Raw genomic sequence first — 17881 nt, 5'->3', positions numbered from 1 at the left:
GACCTGAACTCTGTAGCTCAGGCAGATCTTGAACTTGTGATCTTCCTTGCCTCAGCTTCTTAAGTAGCTGAGATTTCAGGCTTTACTAGGCCCAGATAAGGTGTACAAAATCTTAGATGTTCTTGCCCTATGGACATTGTCTCAGCGGGTGATGAGGACAGATCTCACTCTCCCTATAGTCAGCCATCTCAGGGTCAGTAATGACGACTACTCCACCCTTTCCCGCCTTCCCCCCACCCCTCCGCCCTGAAAGAAGCCAGGGTGCCTGGTCCTGTCTGTGCGTCTGGAGATCTGCAGTGAAGGACTGAGCTTGATAGTACAGGACCGCCCTCCAGGGGGCGCTCACCGCCAGGCACCGCGGAGGAGCCAGAGTGACCGCAGACTTCGGGCGCCCTCACCCGTTCCCAGGAGGATCTGCCCAGCAGTTTCTGCCCCGCTCCTCCTCCCTCGCTTTCTTTGGAGTCATTCTCCTTCAGCCTTCTTTAGTGTGCTTGTGCCTGCGTGTAGAGGCCAGAGATCAACATCAGGTGTTTTCCTTAATTGCTCTGCATCTTAATTTTTGGACCTGGGTCTCTCACTGAACCTGAATCTCGCTGATTTGACTACACTAGCTGGCCAACAAGCCCCAGGGATCCTTCTGTCTCTCTCAGAATGGGAATTACAGGCATGCAGCACAGGGGCTGGGTTTTTTTTTTTGTTGTTGTTGTTGTTTTTAATATGGGTGCTGGGGTTCAAACTCAGGTCTCATGCCTGAGCAGCAAGCAGTTTACCAACTAAGCCATCTCCCTAGCCCCAGGTCTTCTTATCAACTGACAAAACCATACAACTAAATGCACACAGCAAAGGAGAAAGAACAATGGACTCTATTTAAACAGAAAATCAGAACAAAAAAAATCTTCCAAGTTCCAGGCTTGGAACTGAATATCAATATTCTAAACGACGACGACCCTGTAAAAGCAATATGGTAAAATGGCAGAATATGTGCCAAGTATCTGTTTCAGAGGTGGCCAATAAACATTTAGTGATTAATTTTGAAAACATGTTCGGAGCTCAGGGCCCCTACATCCTACATCAAAAAACAACAACAAAAAAAAAAAAACAAAAAAAAACTAACTTTTTTTGTGCCTTGAGGTGGTTTTCAAATAAGGACCCACAGGTGAAAGGACTGGAGATCAAAACCTTTGCCCTGGGGGGTCTGAGAGCACATGACTCTTGGGTGTTGGAGGAGGAAAGTAGCTGTTTTCTTTCATCTCCCCTCCAGACTAGAGAGGGGCTCAGGTTGTGTGTGTATGATCTCTTGTAGCCCCAGATGTCTGAAAAGAACATGAGGGGCTGCCCTTGTACTTGTTAGGACCCTGGGCAGATCCCTGACAAGTGTCGGGTGCAGGTTCACCCCTCCCTCAGTGGTGCCTGCAGGGAAGGGATTGGAACTCCATGCCTGGGAGCCAGCAATCTGAGGGACTTCTTGGAGAGGGAAAGATCAGGCAGAGAGGAGGGTCAGGCTACCCTGGGTCTACAGCAAGAACTCTGTGTCCCCTTTCAGGCCAAGGGCAGCATGAAGGAAATACCTTGGGAACCATTGCTACTTATGCCAACAGCTGGTTTTCCAAGCTGAAGGGGCCCAACTGTGAAGCCAGGCCAGGCAAGTCTGGGATAGGAAGGAAAGCCGGAAGGAGTTGGAGCTGGTCCCCAAGGACCTGAGTTCTGCCTATGGTGGGAAATAGTACACAGCTTTTTATTCTTTTTTTTTTTTTTTCCTTGCTTACAATAGTAACTTATGCAGCAAGTACATGCTGTGGCCACTGCCAAGGTTATGGAGACGCACTGGGCACCTCAGGAAGGACAGCAGTCTCTTCCCCAGGACCTTCGGGAGGAGCCACTCCTACCAATCCTTTGTCTTCTGGGCCATCTGCATCTGGAAGAGAGGTAAGCAGGTCAGGCTAGTAGCAAATAAAAAAGGGGTGAGAAAAGCTGGCCCAGGCCCTCCAGTGGTCTACTGAAAGCTGAGAACCACCCCGGCCCTGCCTTCTCAGAGGGGAGTATGGAACCAGATGTCTTTGTTAGCTGACTTAGAGAAGTGATTATCACTCCAGGGATGCTGAGACTAAAAGCTACAAAGGTCACAAAGGCTGCTAAAGTTATTTCCAGGTATCAGCTGAGAGAAGGAAGCTGATCATCCTTACTGCCTGGCCTGGGGTGGAGGCAAGGAAGTCTGTGTGGGGATAGAGGGCAGGGAGGAGGCAGCATGTGTGAGAAGTCCACTCACCAAGAGTGCCTGCTTCGTGCAGCCCTACAGGGCTTTGTATTTCACATGAATCGAGTTTTGTCCCAATTCTTACAGAAGCCCTAAGGCTGCAGAGCCTGGACTTAGTCAAGCAGCAGGTCACAATCTCTCAAAACCATGAGAGGGACCCTCAAAATGTTTCCACTCCACCAGCTGTGGGAAGAACAGGCTCCCAGCCAGACCCCACCCTTCTCTCTACAGGTGGCCTCAGGGCAGTGATAACCCCTCTGAGCCCAACCTCCTACAGGTTCTGGGACTCTACCTTCCACCTCTGTGATAGAGGAACCATGGGGAGGAAGACTGGCTGTTTGGACCACTCACAGAGAAAACTGGCATACCAAGATCCTCCATGCCACTGCTCCAGCAGAGGGTAGAATGCTTAAGGGCCCTTATGGTCACCCAAGAACTCCAGAATTATAGACAAGGACATTCCATCTTGTGTGCCTTAGGATCTCATTCCATGGGGAACAGTGAGACTATGACCCCCTATGACCTTAGGTTACTGCCACTAAATTTTCACCAAATGAGGCAGGATCTCTTGCCCAGTCAAGCTAACTGATGGAAATCCCAGAGCCCCCTCCCCCTTCTTCATGCCTAGCTTCCAGACTGAGTACCTGGCTGATCCCAAGGGACTGTCTATGGAGCATTAGCGAATAGAAGTCCAGGACTTTGGCTTTTCTTATCCCCACCTTCTGATGCATGGCAGTCAGTGTCCCTCGAGTGGTCTGCTTCCAGATGGGAAGAAACCCAGTCTGTTCATCTCCTTCCACAATTGGGTACCCCTAAATTTTCATTCAAAAGGCATATCCTGCCTCGAACAGGGGGGAGGGGGAGTGCTGCTGCTTCAGACTACAAACACACTCACCCTCATTGGCAAAGTCATACAGAGGGATAACATGGATGACTGAGATGTTCACAGTGTGGAAATGGGCAGAGTGTGTAGGCCTAAGTGTGTACACACATACAGATGTGGTAGGACACCCAAGTGTTAGGGGACTTCCAGCTCCAGGAGGTGGTCTTGTGGCCCAGGAAGGGCCTCTGGGTGCTGTTGGCCTACGGATCTCTTCCCAACTCTAGTGACTTTGGAACTATGTGTTCAGACAAGCAGATCAACCCCCAGATTGTCCCAGGACCTTGATTTCTGCGAATACATCCTGTGGCCACCAACCCACCTCATTCCCCTGCCTCAGCCCCAAAGCTGCCCCACACTGGGCACTCCAGGCTTGGCCATTTACCCCTGTTCTCTGGGTGCTCACAGGACACCCACCAGCCCTATTCTGCTTGCTCCCAGCCAATCCTTCTGTTGCCTGTCACCTCATTGCTCTCAGGAAAGTCTGAGGTAACTTGTAGTGTGGCCAGTCTGGCTGGATGTAGAGAAAGGCACAGCCTGTTGCTACCACCTACCCACCCACCCAGTTCTAAACCTACCACATCTCAGGCAGGGGCAGGGCCAGTACCTCCTGATATCCCATTACTGTAAAATGGGAGGTCGGTGATCTTGCCCAGTAAACTCTGCTCTGCTTAGCCTGCAACTACTTAGGCTGCTCCCTGGCTGCCTCGCCATAGGAACCTGAAGTCCTGTGTTATCCTGTGGAGATTTCAGTATGGAAGAGGCTGGAGTGGAAGAGCCAGGGAGGGGAGTCCCCACAGCTCCTAGAGAAGCAGCACATGACCCCCTTCCCCCAAACCTGTGGCAGGGCCCTAGGGTACTGCTGGCCTCAAGTCCCAGTGACCAGTGAGCACAGCTGCTGTTCAGGTGACTGAAGAAATTAAGGTGCTTTCTGTACTGGCCACGAATTGTTTGTGGAACACGTGGAAGAGGGGGTCCATGAAGCCTAGGCCTTTGGAGACAGCCATTTGCAGCCAAGACCTTGGGAGTGATCAGCAGCCTCCAGCGTGAAGCATATGGGCAACAGGCTACCTCAACCTCAAAAACACTTTTGTGATGGAGCAAGGCATGCAGACCATACAGAGGGGACAGCCTCAGAGAGGCAAGACCACCTGGCAAAACTGGGAAGGACTAAGTCAGGGTCCCAGGTTCCTCACTGCATGCCTACCCAGCACTTATAAGCCCTGTGCCCTCTACCTCCTATATATGCTCAGAGAAGTAAAGAAGGCAAATGAGCAGCAGGGGCCCTTAGAGCAGGAGCCTGATGCCTGTGGCAGCTCTGAAATCCCAGGTAGCCTCGAGGGGGACAGCAGTGGCTCCTGGAGCCTCACCCCGGTCCAGCTTGCTGCGCTTCTGCTTGGGCTCTTGGGCGGCTGCCTCAATGGCCCGTTGAGCCTCCGGATGGGTCTTGAGGAGAGCCTTGGCCAGGGTGGCAGGGCCTGGTACCCCCAAGGACATGATGCAATGCACTCCTTTGCGCTTGGCACCAGCCACTTTGGCACTGTCTTTGGAGGCTGTCAGCAGGACCAGTTTGGAGAATTTTCTGGGCTTCTTGGGGGCTGCTGGGACCACATCTGTGCCAGGTTGGGGAGATGGCTCCTGGCCAGGCTTCACACTCTCACCCTCCTGTTCACTGGGCTCAGGCAGAGGCATCCCAGGACTGATGGCCTGGCCCTCAAGCCACGCTCAGCCCTGACAGATGGGTCTCTCCTTTTTCTCCTCCTCCCTGGCCAGGAACTTGGGAGTCCAAGGGCTCCGTCCTAAGGAAGGAGGCAAAGCAGTCAGTAGAGGAGCCCTAGGAATCTAGGGCACTAGCAAGTAGATCTGAGATGTACCCTGGGGTGATGGTGGGAGTAAGTGATTTCATTTTTTACTAATCTACTATCTTCTCAATGTCCTTGAACTCAATTTGGGAACATAATTGACATTTTAAAAGATAAGATACATTTACTTAACAAGGTTTTTTTTTTTTTTTTTCTATTAGTCCATTAATCAGAGGAAGGGTCTCCTGTGTAACATAAATTTCAGACAAGAAAATACAGATGAGGGGCTAGAGAGATAGTTCAGCAGTTAAGAGCACTAGCTGTTTTTGCAGAAGAACTCAGTTCAAATCCCAGTACCCACATGACAGCTAAGAACTGTCTGCAACTCCAGTTCCAAGGGATCTGACAGCCTCTTCTGTCCTCTGTGGCCATTGCACGACACGGGTACACTTATATACAAGCAATCATATACTCGCACATGTAATTTTTTTCTTAAGCACAGAATTCTTTTTTTTAAATATTTTATTTATTTTTATTTTATGTGTATGAGTGTTATGCCTGCATGTAGGTAAGTGCACCCATGTTGTGAAATGCCCACGGAGGTCAGAAGAGGCTGTTGGATCCCCTGGAACTGGAGTTATGGACAGATGTTAGCTGCCATGTGGGTGCTGGGATTCGAACCTGGGTCTTCTGCAAGAACATTTAGTGTTCTTAACTGCTGAGCTATCTCTCCAGCCCCTTAAGCACAGAATTCTTAAAAAGAAAAGACAGATGAGCTGGCTAAAGTGTAGCTCAGTGGTACAGTGCAAGCTTGGCATGCATGAGGCCCTGAGCTGGATCCCCTGAACCTCAAAAAAGTTAAAAAGTAAATAAAATGAATACAAATCACTAAAATAAAATTAAACATATTAAAACCCTAGTTTTAGAGTGGGGACATAATTTAGAGGCACAATGCTTGCCTATGTTCAGGAGGTCCCGAGTTCAATCCACAGCACCAAAACAACCCAACAAATCTGGCTTCAGACTTACAGATCAACAAAAGTTAACATGGAAAAGGAGCAACCCAGAGGGCTGGCTCAGTGGGTAAAGTATAAGTATGAGGACCTGAGTTGGGATCCCTACCACCCATGAGATAAGCCCAAGGGTAGCCTTTGTAACCTTGGCACTGGGGGGAGGGGGGCAGAGTTATATAGATCTCAGGACATAGTTGGCTAGCCAGTCTACCCAAGGCAGTGAGCTCTAGTTTAAGTTCAGTGAGAGACCATGTCTTTAAAAAAATACAAAGTGGAGAGAGAAGAAAATACCCCAAGGCATGGTGCCACACGCCTTTAATCACAGCACTTGGGAGGCAGAGGCAGAGGGAATCTCTGTGAATTCAAGACCAGCCTGGTTTACATAGTGAATTCCAGGCCAGCTGGGGCTACAGGGAGACCCTGTCTCAAAAAGACCACAAAAAAAAAAAAGAAAGAAAATACTCCAAATCAACTTCTGACCTGCGTATGGACATGCCCAGGTGCGAGGCGCGTGCACACACACACACAAAGGAGGGACCCAGAAACCTCCTGGATAGAATGGTGAGATAGAGAACAGGCATCCTGCCCTCTGGCCTTTCTGCCCATATCCAGCGTAAAGTAATAATGGAGCCTGATGCCAGGAATGAGATTTGACATCAATCTTTTTTGGTCTTTTTGAGACAGGTTCTCCCTGTAACCCCAGCTGGCCTGGAACTCACTGTGTAGACCAGGCTGGCCTTGAACTCAGAGAGATCCGCCTGCCTCTGCCTCCAGAGTGCTGGGACCAAAGGCCTGCACTACCATTCCCATCTTTTAAATCAATCTTGGACTTGACCTTCTAGAACCCAATGACCTCATTCCCAAGTATTGCTGTCATCCCACTGCACCCCTGGGAGGGTGACCTTGGGCACTGAACAGAATGGCCCAGTACAACACAGCTGGTATGATCCAGGACTTGAACCCAGACCCACTGGTTCAGTCAATTACTTTAAGAAAATCCAGCTATAAAGATACCCTTCCACAGAGTGGAGTCTTACCTTTCAGTAAGTGGTCAGGAGTATAACTCAAAGAATAAAATAAATACCCACAATCCCACACTGATATAAATAACTGAATAAAGGGGTTGGAGAGATGGCTCAGTGATTAAGCGTGCATATTACTCTTGGAGAAGACCCTAGTTCAGTTCCTAGCACCCATGTCTAAAGGCTCACTACTAGTTATCTGTAACTTCAACTCCAAGGGATCTAATGCTCTCTTCTGGCTTCTGTGGAATAAATAACTGAATAAATATTAGAGAGAGGGTAAGTCTTTAAGAAAAATTCTAGGACTGGAGATGTAGTTCAGTTGGTAGATTGGCCGCCTATACACCAAAATGCAGGTTTGATCCTTAACACTACATAAATCTTCTTGGCACTTGGGAATGATAGAGGCAGGAGGATCATGAGTTAAGGTTACCCTTGGCCACAGAGTTCAAGGCCAGGCTGGGCTAAATGAGACCCTATCTCAAACAGAACTCAGAGTGTATATAGATACTTGACCCTCCCTGAGGTGGACCTTAAGTCCTCTCCCTGATCACTTAGTAACTCATTCCCAAGGCATGGTATAAAAAGTAACTGCAGTGGAGACAACTGGCAGACACCATCCACCAGGTGATCAAATTCAACACATCTGTGATGAGCCACATAGATACCAGGTGCCTGTGCTGTGCTACGCTAAGGCACCTCAGAAAGTCCAACATTATGGGATGTTCTACAAAATGCCTGGCTAGTGATCTTCAAAACTGGTACTTGTGTCCTGGAATGTACTCAAATTGTTTCTTTAAGGTTTATTTTTATTTATTTATGTGTGTTTATGTGAGTGAATGCCATATGTCATATACCTTTGGGTGCCCTCAGAGGCCAAAGTAGGAATCAGATCCCTGGAAGCTGGAGTTACGGTAGTTGTGAGCTGTCTTTGGGGCTGGGAACTGAACTCAGGTCCTCTGTGATAACAGCAAGCACTCTTACCTGCTGAGTCTTCTTCCTAGCCCTTCTCAAATTGTAATGTCACTTTTTGGTGTAGGAACATACTTAACATTTAAAAAGATAAGATACATTTGCTCACAATGTAATTTTTTCATTAGTCCAATACTCAAAGAGGGTCTCCAATGAGACCTCTCACATGAGAAGCTGAGGGCTGAGGCAGGAGGATAAGGAGTTCAAGGCTGGCCTGGGCAACATGAGACCTATAATAAATAAATAAATAAATAAATAAATAAATAAAATCAATGCCAGATGTTGTGGCTCATACCTGCAATTCAAGCACTCAAGAGATGGAGGCAGGAGAACACTGCTATGAGTTCAGGCCAGTCTAGGCTACAGAGACAAAGTCACAAAAAAAGGGCAGGGGGAGAGGAAAACATGATACATTCAGTACTTCAGTGCTACACAAACCTGAGTACCTGAGTTCAAATTCCCAGCACCCATGGAAAAGTCTGGCATGGCCATGCTTGCCTGAAACCCCAGCATTGGGGAGTGGAGATATTCAGATCCCAGAAGCTGCTGGACAGCCAGCCAAGCCAAAATGGTGAGCTTCAGATTCAGTGAGAGATTTTGTCTCAAGGAAATAAGGCAGAGAGAGAGAGAGGAAGACACCCAACAACCTCCTCTGGCCACCACATGTGCACACAAAGGCATGTGCACCCCCCCATACCATACCCACACAAAACCCCTCAAACTAACCCCCCAACAAACAAAAGTGAAGCAGGAGTTGGTGTAGCCCAGTGGAGAGCCTGCCTAGCATATTTTACCCCAGCTTCCTGCTCTTTCAGAGGCCCTGAGTTCAGCTTCCAGCACCCACATGGGACAGCTTACAACAGCCTGTAACTCCAGCTCCAGGATATCTGATACCCTCTTCTGGCCTCCAAGGGAACCCACATACATGTGACATTCATTTACACAGGTACACACACATTTCCATAAATAAAATAAAAATAAATCTTAAGAAAGAAAAAAAAGAAAAAAGGTGGAAGAAGGAGGCAGAACTAAGCAGGAGAAACATGTATGGCTGGAAGGGCAATCCATTGGATAAGCTGTGTCTTTGAAGATGGAGGGAGATCACCAGCCACTGACTTCAGGTTGCTTTTAGAAGCTGTGAAAGGTGTTTCTAGCTGAAAACCTCAAGAAGAAATACAGCCCTGCTGACATCTTGATTTTAACCCAGGAACACCCATGTCAGACTTCTGGCTTCTATTGTATAATACAATTGTGTTGTTTTAAGCCACTAAATTAGTAGTAATTTGTTATGGTGACCACAGAAAAACAATCAAGGTCCAAACTCCTACTGATGGGGCTCTGGGGGCCTGAAACTGTCTAGTACCTTGCCAGGATCAACCAGAGTTACTTTAATATAGATGAGAATGAAGTATCAATACCCCAAAGTGAGAGGACTGACCCCTTACTCTCCGAGCTGGTTTCATCTGTGTAATGGGAACAGTGGTGAATTGAAGGGGGAGTTAAAGGGTGAACAACAGGTGAAGGGTAAGCTCTTTGCTCCCATAGTTACCATCCAGCTCATCCATGGCAGACTGTGATTGAACTGCCTAGGGGATGATGTGACACCTGAGTGTTTGGGACATATCCTCAAGGGGAGACTGAAGAAAATAGCAGTGACCCCCTTCCCAAAAGGCCAAGAACCGTATAATATGTAGGACAGAGGAGAGCTTCCCCAACGTGGGGGGGTCTCAATTAGGGCACCTTCCCCTAATCACTTTGTCTCAGAATGGTATTTTCCTTCACCTTTGCCTGGTCCTGAGCCTAAAAGGTCACCGGCTCCCTGCTCCCCTCCCACCAGTTCTATCCCCCTCCAAGCCTCTGGAGCGTCTCCCAGACCCCAGCCCTCAGACCTCCAACACTGCCATAGAGCAAGGACCTCGAGGACCGAGAGATGCGAGGAGACTGCAGCACTGCAGGATGGACACACACTGGGCGAGGTGGACACAACCGGGGAAAGTGGGCGAATGTGGGGTCTCCGATTTGGAGGTGTCCACGATCAGACCAGGGATCGGGTGGGTTGGTGGAAGGAAAGCAGGGAGAAGAGGGGCATCGCGGGTGGCCGACAAGAAGGCGGCCTGACACGGGGGTGCAGAGCGGAGGACCCCTACCCAGCACCGGTCCCAGGGCGGCCGGGCGGAGCATCGCTCCGCAGCCCGGACCCTCCCGCCCGAAGGGGCCCGTCCTCACCGACGGCAGCGAACCCTCCCTCTCCGACGACGGAGCCGCGGCGGGTCCCTCTGGCTCAGTGCTTGGGGCCCCCGCCTCGGCTCCCGCCGTCACCTCAAGCTGGGGTCACGGGACGAGCATGCGCAGCAGGCCGCAGGGACCCATTCCTTGGAGAACGCCACAGATCCGGATTTTCCCCTTGCAGCTGACGGCTCGGCCAATCAGCGTGAGGGGCGTAGCCGTTATCCAAAAGGGGGGCGGGGCCCTCAGGAATGGGGCATTTCTAAGATTAGCAACGTGGATTTCGGATCTGGGGGATGGTTTACTGAGGTCTCCCCACTCACCTTCCCCAGTATTTGGGAAATTTGTTTAAGGCCTTTGTTCCAGCGTTTTCTTGAGCAAGGGAGGGAATTTTCTGGAAGCTACTGGACTGTTCGACCAAGCATTCCTGACTGCGCAGCATCCTTTGCCATTAGTCCAGCCCTCGCCATTGGTCCGGCTCTTGCCATTGCTCCAGTCCTCGCCTATTAGTCCAGCCCTTACCGCTAGTCCAGCCTTCGTCCATTGTTCTAGCCGTCGCCTAAGGCACACTTTATTGTCCTCAGCCACCTTACAAGCAGTGGAAACTGGGAAGGCTGGGTTGCTTTCATGCCTTCTCCTGACACCTGCACCCACCTGCGGAAAGGCTCACCCCTCCCTTTGCTTCTTCGCAGTCCCAGTTCTGCAGATTCTTGGGTCCCGCCCTGCTTTCAGGTTCCTTTACCTCCCTGGTCCCATCCATTCTCCTGAGCCATGTCATTTCCTGGGTATTCTTCAGTAACTCAAAGCCCTTCATGAATTGATTGCATCATCTACTAATCAAGCATAATCTATTCATTGTTCCTAAATTTATTACGTTATAAATATCTTTGTATATACATCTCTGGAATCAAGGCCTTGTCTCGAAAAAACAAAACAGGCCAGGCAAGTGGTTCAGCCTTTAATCCCAGCAGAGGCAGGCAGGTCTGTGAGATGTAAACCAGCCTGGTCTACATAGGGAGTTCCAGGTCAGCTGGTGCTGCATAGTGATACCCTGCCTCAAAACAAAACAAGGGGCCTGGCCAGATGCCTCAATTCATGAAATACTTGCTGCCTTGGCGACCCATAAAGGCGGAAGGAGAGAACCAACTCCACAAAAATTGACTTCTGATCTCCACACACATGTCCACATCACACATAAAATAATTAAGACACACACATATACTTGTTTTTGAAAAAGTGAGCTGGACATAGTCCTTCATGGCTATAATCCCAGAGACAGGAGGATCAAGAGTTCAAGGCCAGCTTTGGCTACACAGGAGGCCGTATGTGTGTGTGTGTGTGTGTGTGTGTGTGTGTGTGTGTGTATTTTGATACTGTTCTGTGAAGCCTTTGAACTCATACCAGTCTTCCTGCCTCAGCATCCCCAGTGCTACCAGTGATCAGGGTTTTGGTCAGGTGTTATCAGGTTCTTGGTTTCTTTTTTGTTTGTTTGTTTTTTGTTTTGTTTTTTGAGACAGGGTCTTCCTGTAGCCCCAGCTGGCCTGGATTTGCTATGGAGACCAGGCTGGCCTTGAACTCACAGAGATCCACCTGCCTCTGCCTCCTGAGTGCTGGGATTAAAGGCATGTGCCACCACACCAGGCTTCTTGGCTTCTTTTTGAGACAGGGTCTCACTCTGCAGCCCTGGCCTCAAACCCACAGAGGTTCACCTGCCTCTACCTCCAGAGTGCTGGTATTAAAGATGTGCACCACTATGCCCAGCAGTTATTGACTTCTTGTTTAGAGGAATTGAAATTGACTCATACAGGTCTGTAAAAGTAGCAAGGAAACTCTATTCAAAGCAAAGCTAAACAGGTCAGATACATTGTCAAGTATGACAGTCGGCCACATGAGTGGTGCTTCTTTTTATGGAGTTCAAGGAAGGAGTTTGGTTACTATAGCCCCAGCTATCCTGGAACTCACTATGTAGACCAGGCTGGCCTCAAACTCACAAAGATCTGCCTGCCTCTGCCTCCCAAGTGCTGGGATTAAAGGTGTGTGCCACCACGCCTGGCTGGTTTTCTATTTTTTAAAATATTTTTTATATCTATGATTGTATTGCCTGCATGTATGTAAATGCACCCATGTCGTGCAGTGCCCATGGTCAGAAAAGGGAATCAGATTCCCCTGGAACTGGAGTCACACACAGCTGTTAGCTGCTATGTGGGTGCCAGGAACCAAACCTGGGTCCTCTGCAAGAGCAGTCAGTGCTCTTCTGAACCATCTCTCCAGCACATCTCCCCTCCCTTTTCTATTTTGATTGACAGGCTTTGCTCACTGCACATGTTCCTTCTCTTAATACATCTGATTTTAATCATAGGCATGCCCATTATGCATAGACATAAGATAGCAAATAAGGGATTTTTTTCCCTAAAAGTTCAGTTAGAAAACACAATTTGCCTTGTTGCACATGCATCTGAAGCCAGTTCCAGCTGCATCAGCCCCTTTACCTTCCTACCAGATGTATCAAAAATACTGTAGAATAGAAACTGTACAAGTTTGTCCTTAAAGGGAAGAGAAAAATTTCATTGTTCAGAGAGGGGTGTGCATTCACAGTACATTGCAGTAAAGGTCTCATGCTGACAAATGTATTATTAGCAGAGTGTATGTAACCAAATCAAGTGGAATCTTGGTTGCTAAACCATTCCTTATGGTTGCCTGCTTGCCTGCCTTACAAGTGTTGGGATTACAGGAATGCACCACCACACCCAATTTAGAAGTTATATTTAGACATTTGGTCTCAGAACCCTTCACACTTTTGTCTCTGTCTCTTCTTTTTCTTTTTGTTCTTTTTTTTTTTTTAATCTAAACATAATATTTTTTGTAACTTAAGTTGGGGTTACTGATATGTCATTTGGAACTATTTACTCATGTCTTTTGATCACTTTTATTCTATTTCTTTTTCTTTTTTAATTTTTTTTTTTTTTTTGAGACAGGGTCTTCCTGTAGCCCCAGCAAATTTCTTTTTTGAAAAAAAAGTTTTTATTTTATTATTTTTTATTTTTTTGGTCTTTTTGAGACAGGGTCTCCCTGTAGCCCCAGCTGTCCTGGAACTCACTATGTAGACCAGACTGGCCTTGAACTCACAGATATCCACCTGCCTCTGCCTCCCAAGTGCTGGGATTAAAATTATTTTTATTTTATGTGTACAAGTGTATTGCCTGCATGTATATAAGTGCACCCATGCCGTGCATTGCCTATGGAGGTCAGAAGAGGGTGTTGGATTATCCTGAAACTGGAGTTAGGACCAACCATTGTTAGCTACCATGTTGCGCTGGGAATCAAACCTGGGTCCTCTGCAAGAGCACCCAGTGCTCTTAACCATTGAGCCATCTTTCCCGCCCCCCAAGTTTCTTTAAGATTAAAAAAATATTTTATGTGTATGGGTGTTTTGCTTGCATGTAAGTATACACTGTGTACATGCAGTGCCAGCATAGGCCAGAAGAAGGTGTTGGATCCATTGAAACTAGTACAAATGGTGGTGAGTTGCCATGTGGGTTGGAAACCAAATCCAGGACCTCTGCAAAAGCAGCAAGAGCTTTTAACTGCTGAGCCATTTCTCCAGTCTCAACATATAGAATTTTAAATGGAGAAATTGAAAGTAATATTTATTGAAAATAGAAGGAATAGCTAGGTGTGATAACCCATGCCTCTAATCCCAGTCTCTGACAACCATCAAGCTAAGGCAGGAGGATTGAGAACTGAGTCTAAGCCTGGGCTATCAAAGACCTTGTCTCTAAAAAAGCAAACAAATGGGTATGGTAGCACAATTCTGTCATCCCAGCATGTAGAAGATGGCAGCAGGAACATCAAGAGTCCAAGCCCAATCTGGGCTATGAGGGATTATGTTTCAAACAAACAAATGAACAAAAATAATCTTGGCACTCAAAAAGCAGAGGTAGAGACGGATGTGGTAGCACAAGCCTTTAGTTCCAGCAGTGGGGAGGGGGAGGCAGGTGAATCTCTGTGAGATTGAACCAGTCTGGTCTCCATAGCAAGTTTCCAGGCCTGCTGGGGCTGCAAGGAGACCCTGTCTTAAAAAAAAAGAAACAGCCGGGTGTGGTGGCACACGCCTTTAATCCCAGCACTTGGGAGGCAGAGGCAGGCAGATGTCTGTGAGTTCAAGGCCAGCCTGGTCTACATAGTGAGTTCCAGGACAGCTGGGGCTACAGGGAGACCCTGTCTCAAAAAGACCAAAAAACAAACAAACAAAAAACAACAACAAAGAAACAAAAAATAGAGGCAGAGATGGAGAGATGTATCAGTGGTTAAGAGTGCTTGCTGCTCTTACAGAGTTCTGTTCCCAGCACCCACATCAGGTGGCTCACATCCGCTTGCAAATCCAGCTCCAGGGGATCTGACACCTTTTTTTGGTCTCTATGAGCACCTGTATACATGTGTGCATGCACACACACTACACATAAAAATAAAAGATAAATCTTCAATGGGGCTGGAGAGATGGCTTAGTGGTTAAGAGCCCTGACTGCTCTTGCAAAAGACCTGGGTTTGATTCCCAGCTTCCATATGGTAACTAACAATCATCCGAAACTCCAGAGAATGATGACACCTTCTTCTGACCTCCACAGGCATTGCACAACATGAGTGCACTTACACACATGCAGGCAATACATTTATACACATAAATAATAAAATATTTTTATATTATTTTTTAAAAACCTTAAAAAAAAAAAAGAGAGAGGTAGGATTAGGAGTTCAAGGGTAGCCTTGCTGACATAGAGAATCCTTGAGACCTTGTCCAAAAGACCATGAGACCTTGTCTAAAACCTCCAAACAAAACAAAACAAAATTAAAACAATGTTTCCAAGAACAGGAAGTAGCTCTGTGGTAGGACAAGTCTCCACCTCTAGCTAATGGAATCAAACTAAAGCCCCCCCAGGTCAAAGTAGATTCAAACCAAGTCCCCCCAGACCAAAAGAAGAATATTCTGGGAAGCTGTACAAGGAAGTAAGATGTAAAATAATTCTAACTGCTGAGAAAAAGCTGACCTTTTCAAGCTGACCTTTTCATGCTCCGTGTACAAGCTGAAAATCACCTGAACAAGGAAGTAAGAAGTAAAATAATTCTAACTGCTGAGAAAGAGCTGACCTTTTCATGCTCCGTACACAAGCCGGACATCACCCGAAACTTCCCCCCTCCCACTGCTGCCGGTTGTAGTTTGTGTTTTTTGCCTTTAAAAGTCACCTGTAAGCTGAGCTCGGGGCTGCTGCTCTCCCTCTCTCTCTGAGTGAGGCAGGGGCCCGTCTGCGTAAATGATTAAATCCTCTTGCTTGTTGCATCTCCTGGTCTGAGGACTGAGTTATTGGGGTGCAACCTTCCGTGGACGTTGGGTACCCCAGACTGGGGTTGGGGGGGCCCAACATTTGGGGGCTCGTCCGGGATTTGGTTGCCCCCAGACCCATTTCCTCAGATCAGCAGGAGGTAAGGACGTCTTGTAGTTTGTCTTGGTCTTAATGTCTGTAAGTCATTTCCTGTTCTGGGAACATTCCATCTGAACATTTGTGCCTGTGCAGGACCTGTAAGTCTGTGTTCTGGAAACCAGTGGGAGTGGCAGACATGCCCAGAGGCCCCTGGTTCTGGCACTCTGGCCTTAGGGACTGGAGTGGTCTGGAGTGGGAAAGACGGTGTTCCTTCCCCCGGGAGAAGAAGGGAGCTTGTCTTGGCTACTCCCCTCCCACTCTGTACTTTCAGTTCTTGAGTTAAGGAGCGTGCGCCAAGAAATTCTCTGTTCTGTGTATTGTCTGTGTCTGTGTTCAGGGATCCCAAAAGTGAGAATGGTGGGTGCAGGGTGTGTCTGAATGAAAGAAGGACCGATCCACACGAATGTGATTTAATGTGGTATGTATGCTTGATGTTTGTGTTAGTTACATAGAGGCAGGTCTGGTCTTGTAATTTTCTCAATACTCTGTATTGTAAACTTTCCTTTCCTCCTTCCTTTTATTCTCGGTCTGAGTCTTCATGTGGGACCGTTAAAGGCAAAAGAGCAATTGAGGTTTTCTGGTCAGGGCTACTCCCTGATGTAAGTCAAAGGCTCTTAGCCCTCTTAGCGGACCCTGACTGCCTGCACGGGTGGAGACAAGGCGGCTTTTCTGTATCTCCCTCTCCTCTCTGTTTCTCTCTCTCTCTGGCCACTGAAACAGCCCCGCAGGCACGGGTCGAGTAAATAAGAGCCATAGGGCGCTCGCCACTAAAAGACTCCCGTGAAAGGATAAGGGGGTCCCAGGCGTGAATCCCAGATAAATTCACATCCCCCACAGAAGAAAAACTGGGCAACAACAGGCATCCGTCCACAAGCACACCCACTGGCCATCATTGTTTAGAGTGGCACCTTCACTTTGACTCTAGAACATTAAAAGGAAGTTGTAAAGCGAGCCCGTAATTTATCGCTAGAGGTTAAAAAAAAAAGTGGCAGAATCTCTGTTCCTCTGTATGGCCCTCTTTTGAAAAAGGATGGCCAAGGGATGGGACTTTTGACCTTGCTACTATCTTGCAGGTTAAGGAATACATTTTCCACCCAAGACCACACGGACATCCGGACCAGGTGGCCTACATAGTCACCTGGGAAGACTTGGCCCGGAACCCCACATCTTGGGCACGGCTGTTCCTACCTCCTAGGGGAACTGAAGAGACTGACCAGGGGTCTCCTGTCCCTTCTGCTCCCCTGAGTCTTACTTCTTCCCTCCTGCCCCTTCAGTCTGCCCCTGAGAAGAAGTAAAAGCCAGTCCTCCCTGAGGACCAAGTTTCCCTAACCCTCCTTGATCCTCCACCTCCCTATCCACCTGCGCAGGCACCTCTACCCCAAGAATTACCTTATCCCTCTCCTGATTCCACTGAACCTGACAAATCCCCTCCTCTAGCTAACAGACTCCGCTTAAGGAGGGATAGAGGGGGCCCCTCTGATGGAACCTGGACTACCCAGATTTTTCCCCTCCGAATAGGGGATCAGATCCAGTACTGGCCTTTTTCAGCCTCTGACTTGTATAATTAGAAGACTCATAACCCCTCTCTTTTTCTCAAGATCCTCAGGCTCTAACTGCTTTAATAGAGTCTATTCTCCTCACCCACCAACCCACCTGGGAGGATTGTCAGCAACTCCTCCAGGCCCTTCTAACCACAGAAGAAAGACAGTGAGTCATCCTGGAGGCCCGGAAAAATGTCCCCGGGCAGGATGGGAGACCCACTCTGCTCCCAAATGAAATAGACGCAGGATTTCCTCTGACCAGACCTAACTGGGACCCTGAAACCATCGCTGGTAGGGAGCATCTTCATCTTTATCACCAGACTCTGTTAGCGGGTCTCAAAGGAGCCAGAAGGCACCCAACCAATTTGGCAAAGGTACGTGCTATAACCCAAGGAGAAAATGAAACCCCCGCAGGGTTTCTAGAATGCTTGATAGAAGGATATCGGATGTACACCCCTTTTGATCCCACAGCCCAGGAGCATCAGGCAGATCTTATTATGGCCTTTATAGGACAATCAGCTCCTGACATTCGTGGTAAGCTCCAACGGCTGGAGGGCCTTCAGGGGTACTCCTTACAGGATTTAATAAAAAAAGCTGAGAAAATTTATAATAAACGTGAAACATTAAAAGAAAGACAGGATAGAATTAGAAAAGAACAGGAAGCTAGAAAAGATAAGAGAGAGAAACCAGACGA

The 17881-nt window shown here is 48.0% G+C and overlaps 1 protein-coding gene across 6 annotated transcripts in view; it reads right to left on the bottom strand.

Annotated features, from left to right (window-relative positions):
• Nucleotides 1–847: 847 nt before the first annotated feature.
• The window catches only part of Flywch2 (FLYWCH family member 2), a 25803-nt gene continuing 8769 nt past the window's right edge, over nucleotides 848–17881 (bottom strand). For 5 of the 6 annotated variants that reach the window (XM_029569896.1, XM_029569895.1, XM_029569898.1 and 2 more), the window contains 2 exons: nucleotides 4505–4933; nucleotides 848–1915 (listed from right to left, as the gene is read on the bottom strand). In XM_029569896.1, coding sequence (XP_029425756.1) covers nucleotides 1812–1915; nucleotides 4505–4826 — 426 coding nt within the window. In that variant the 5' untranslated portion in view covers nucleotides 4827–4933 and the 3' untranslated portion in view covers nucleotides 848–1811. Of the gene's footprint in view, nucleotides 1916–4504; nucleotides 4934–10169; nucleotides 10327–17881 lie in introns of those variants that run through there. The other variant, XM_017801187.2, reaches the window with a different exon arrangement.

This window comes from Nannospalax galili, unplaced genomic scaffold (genome assembly GCF_000622305.1).
Source record: "Nannospalax galili isolate Female #2095 unplaced genomic scaffold, S.galili_v1.0 scaffold471, whole genome shotgun sequence".
NCBI classification, from domain to species: domain Eukaryota; kingdom Metazoa; phylum Chordata; class Mammalia; order Rodentia; family Spalacidae; genus Nannospalax; species Nannospalax galili.
Note: the sequence above shows the minus strand (reverse complement) of the source record. Positions and strands in the feature narration are given on the sequence as shown.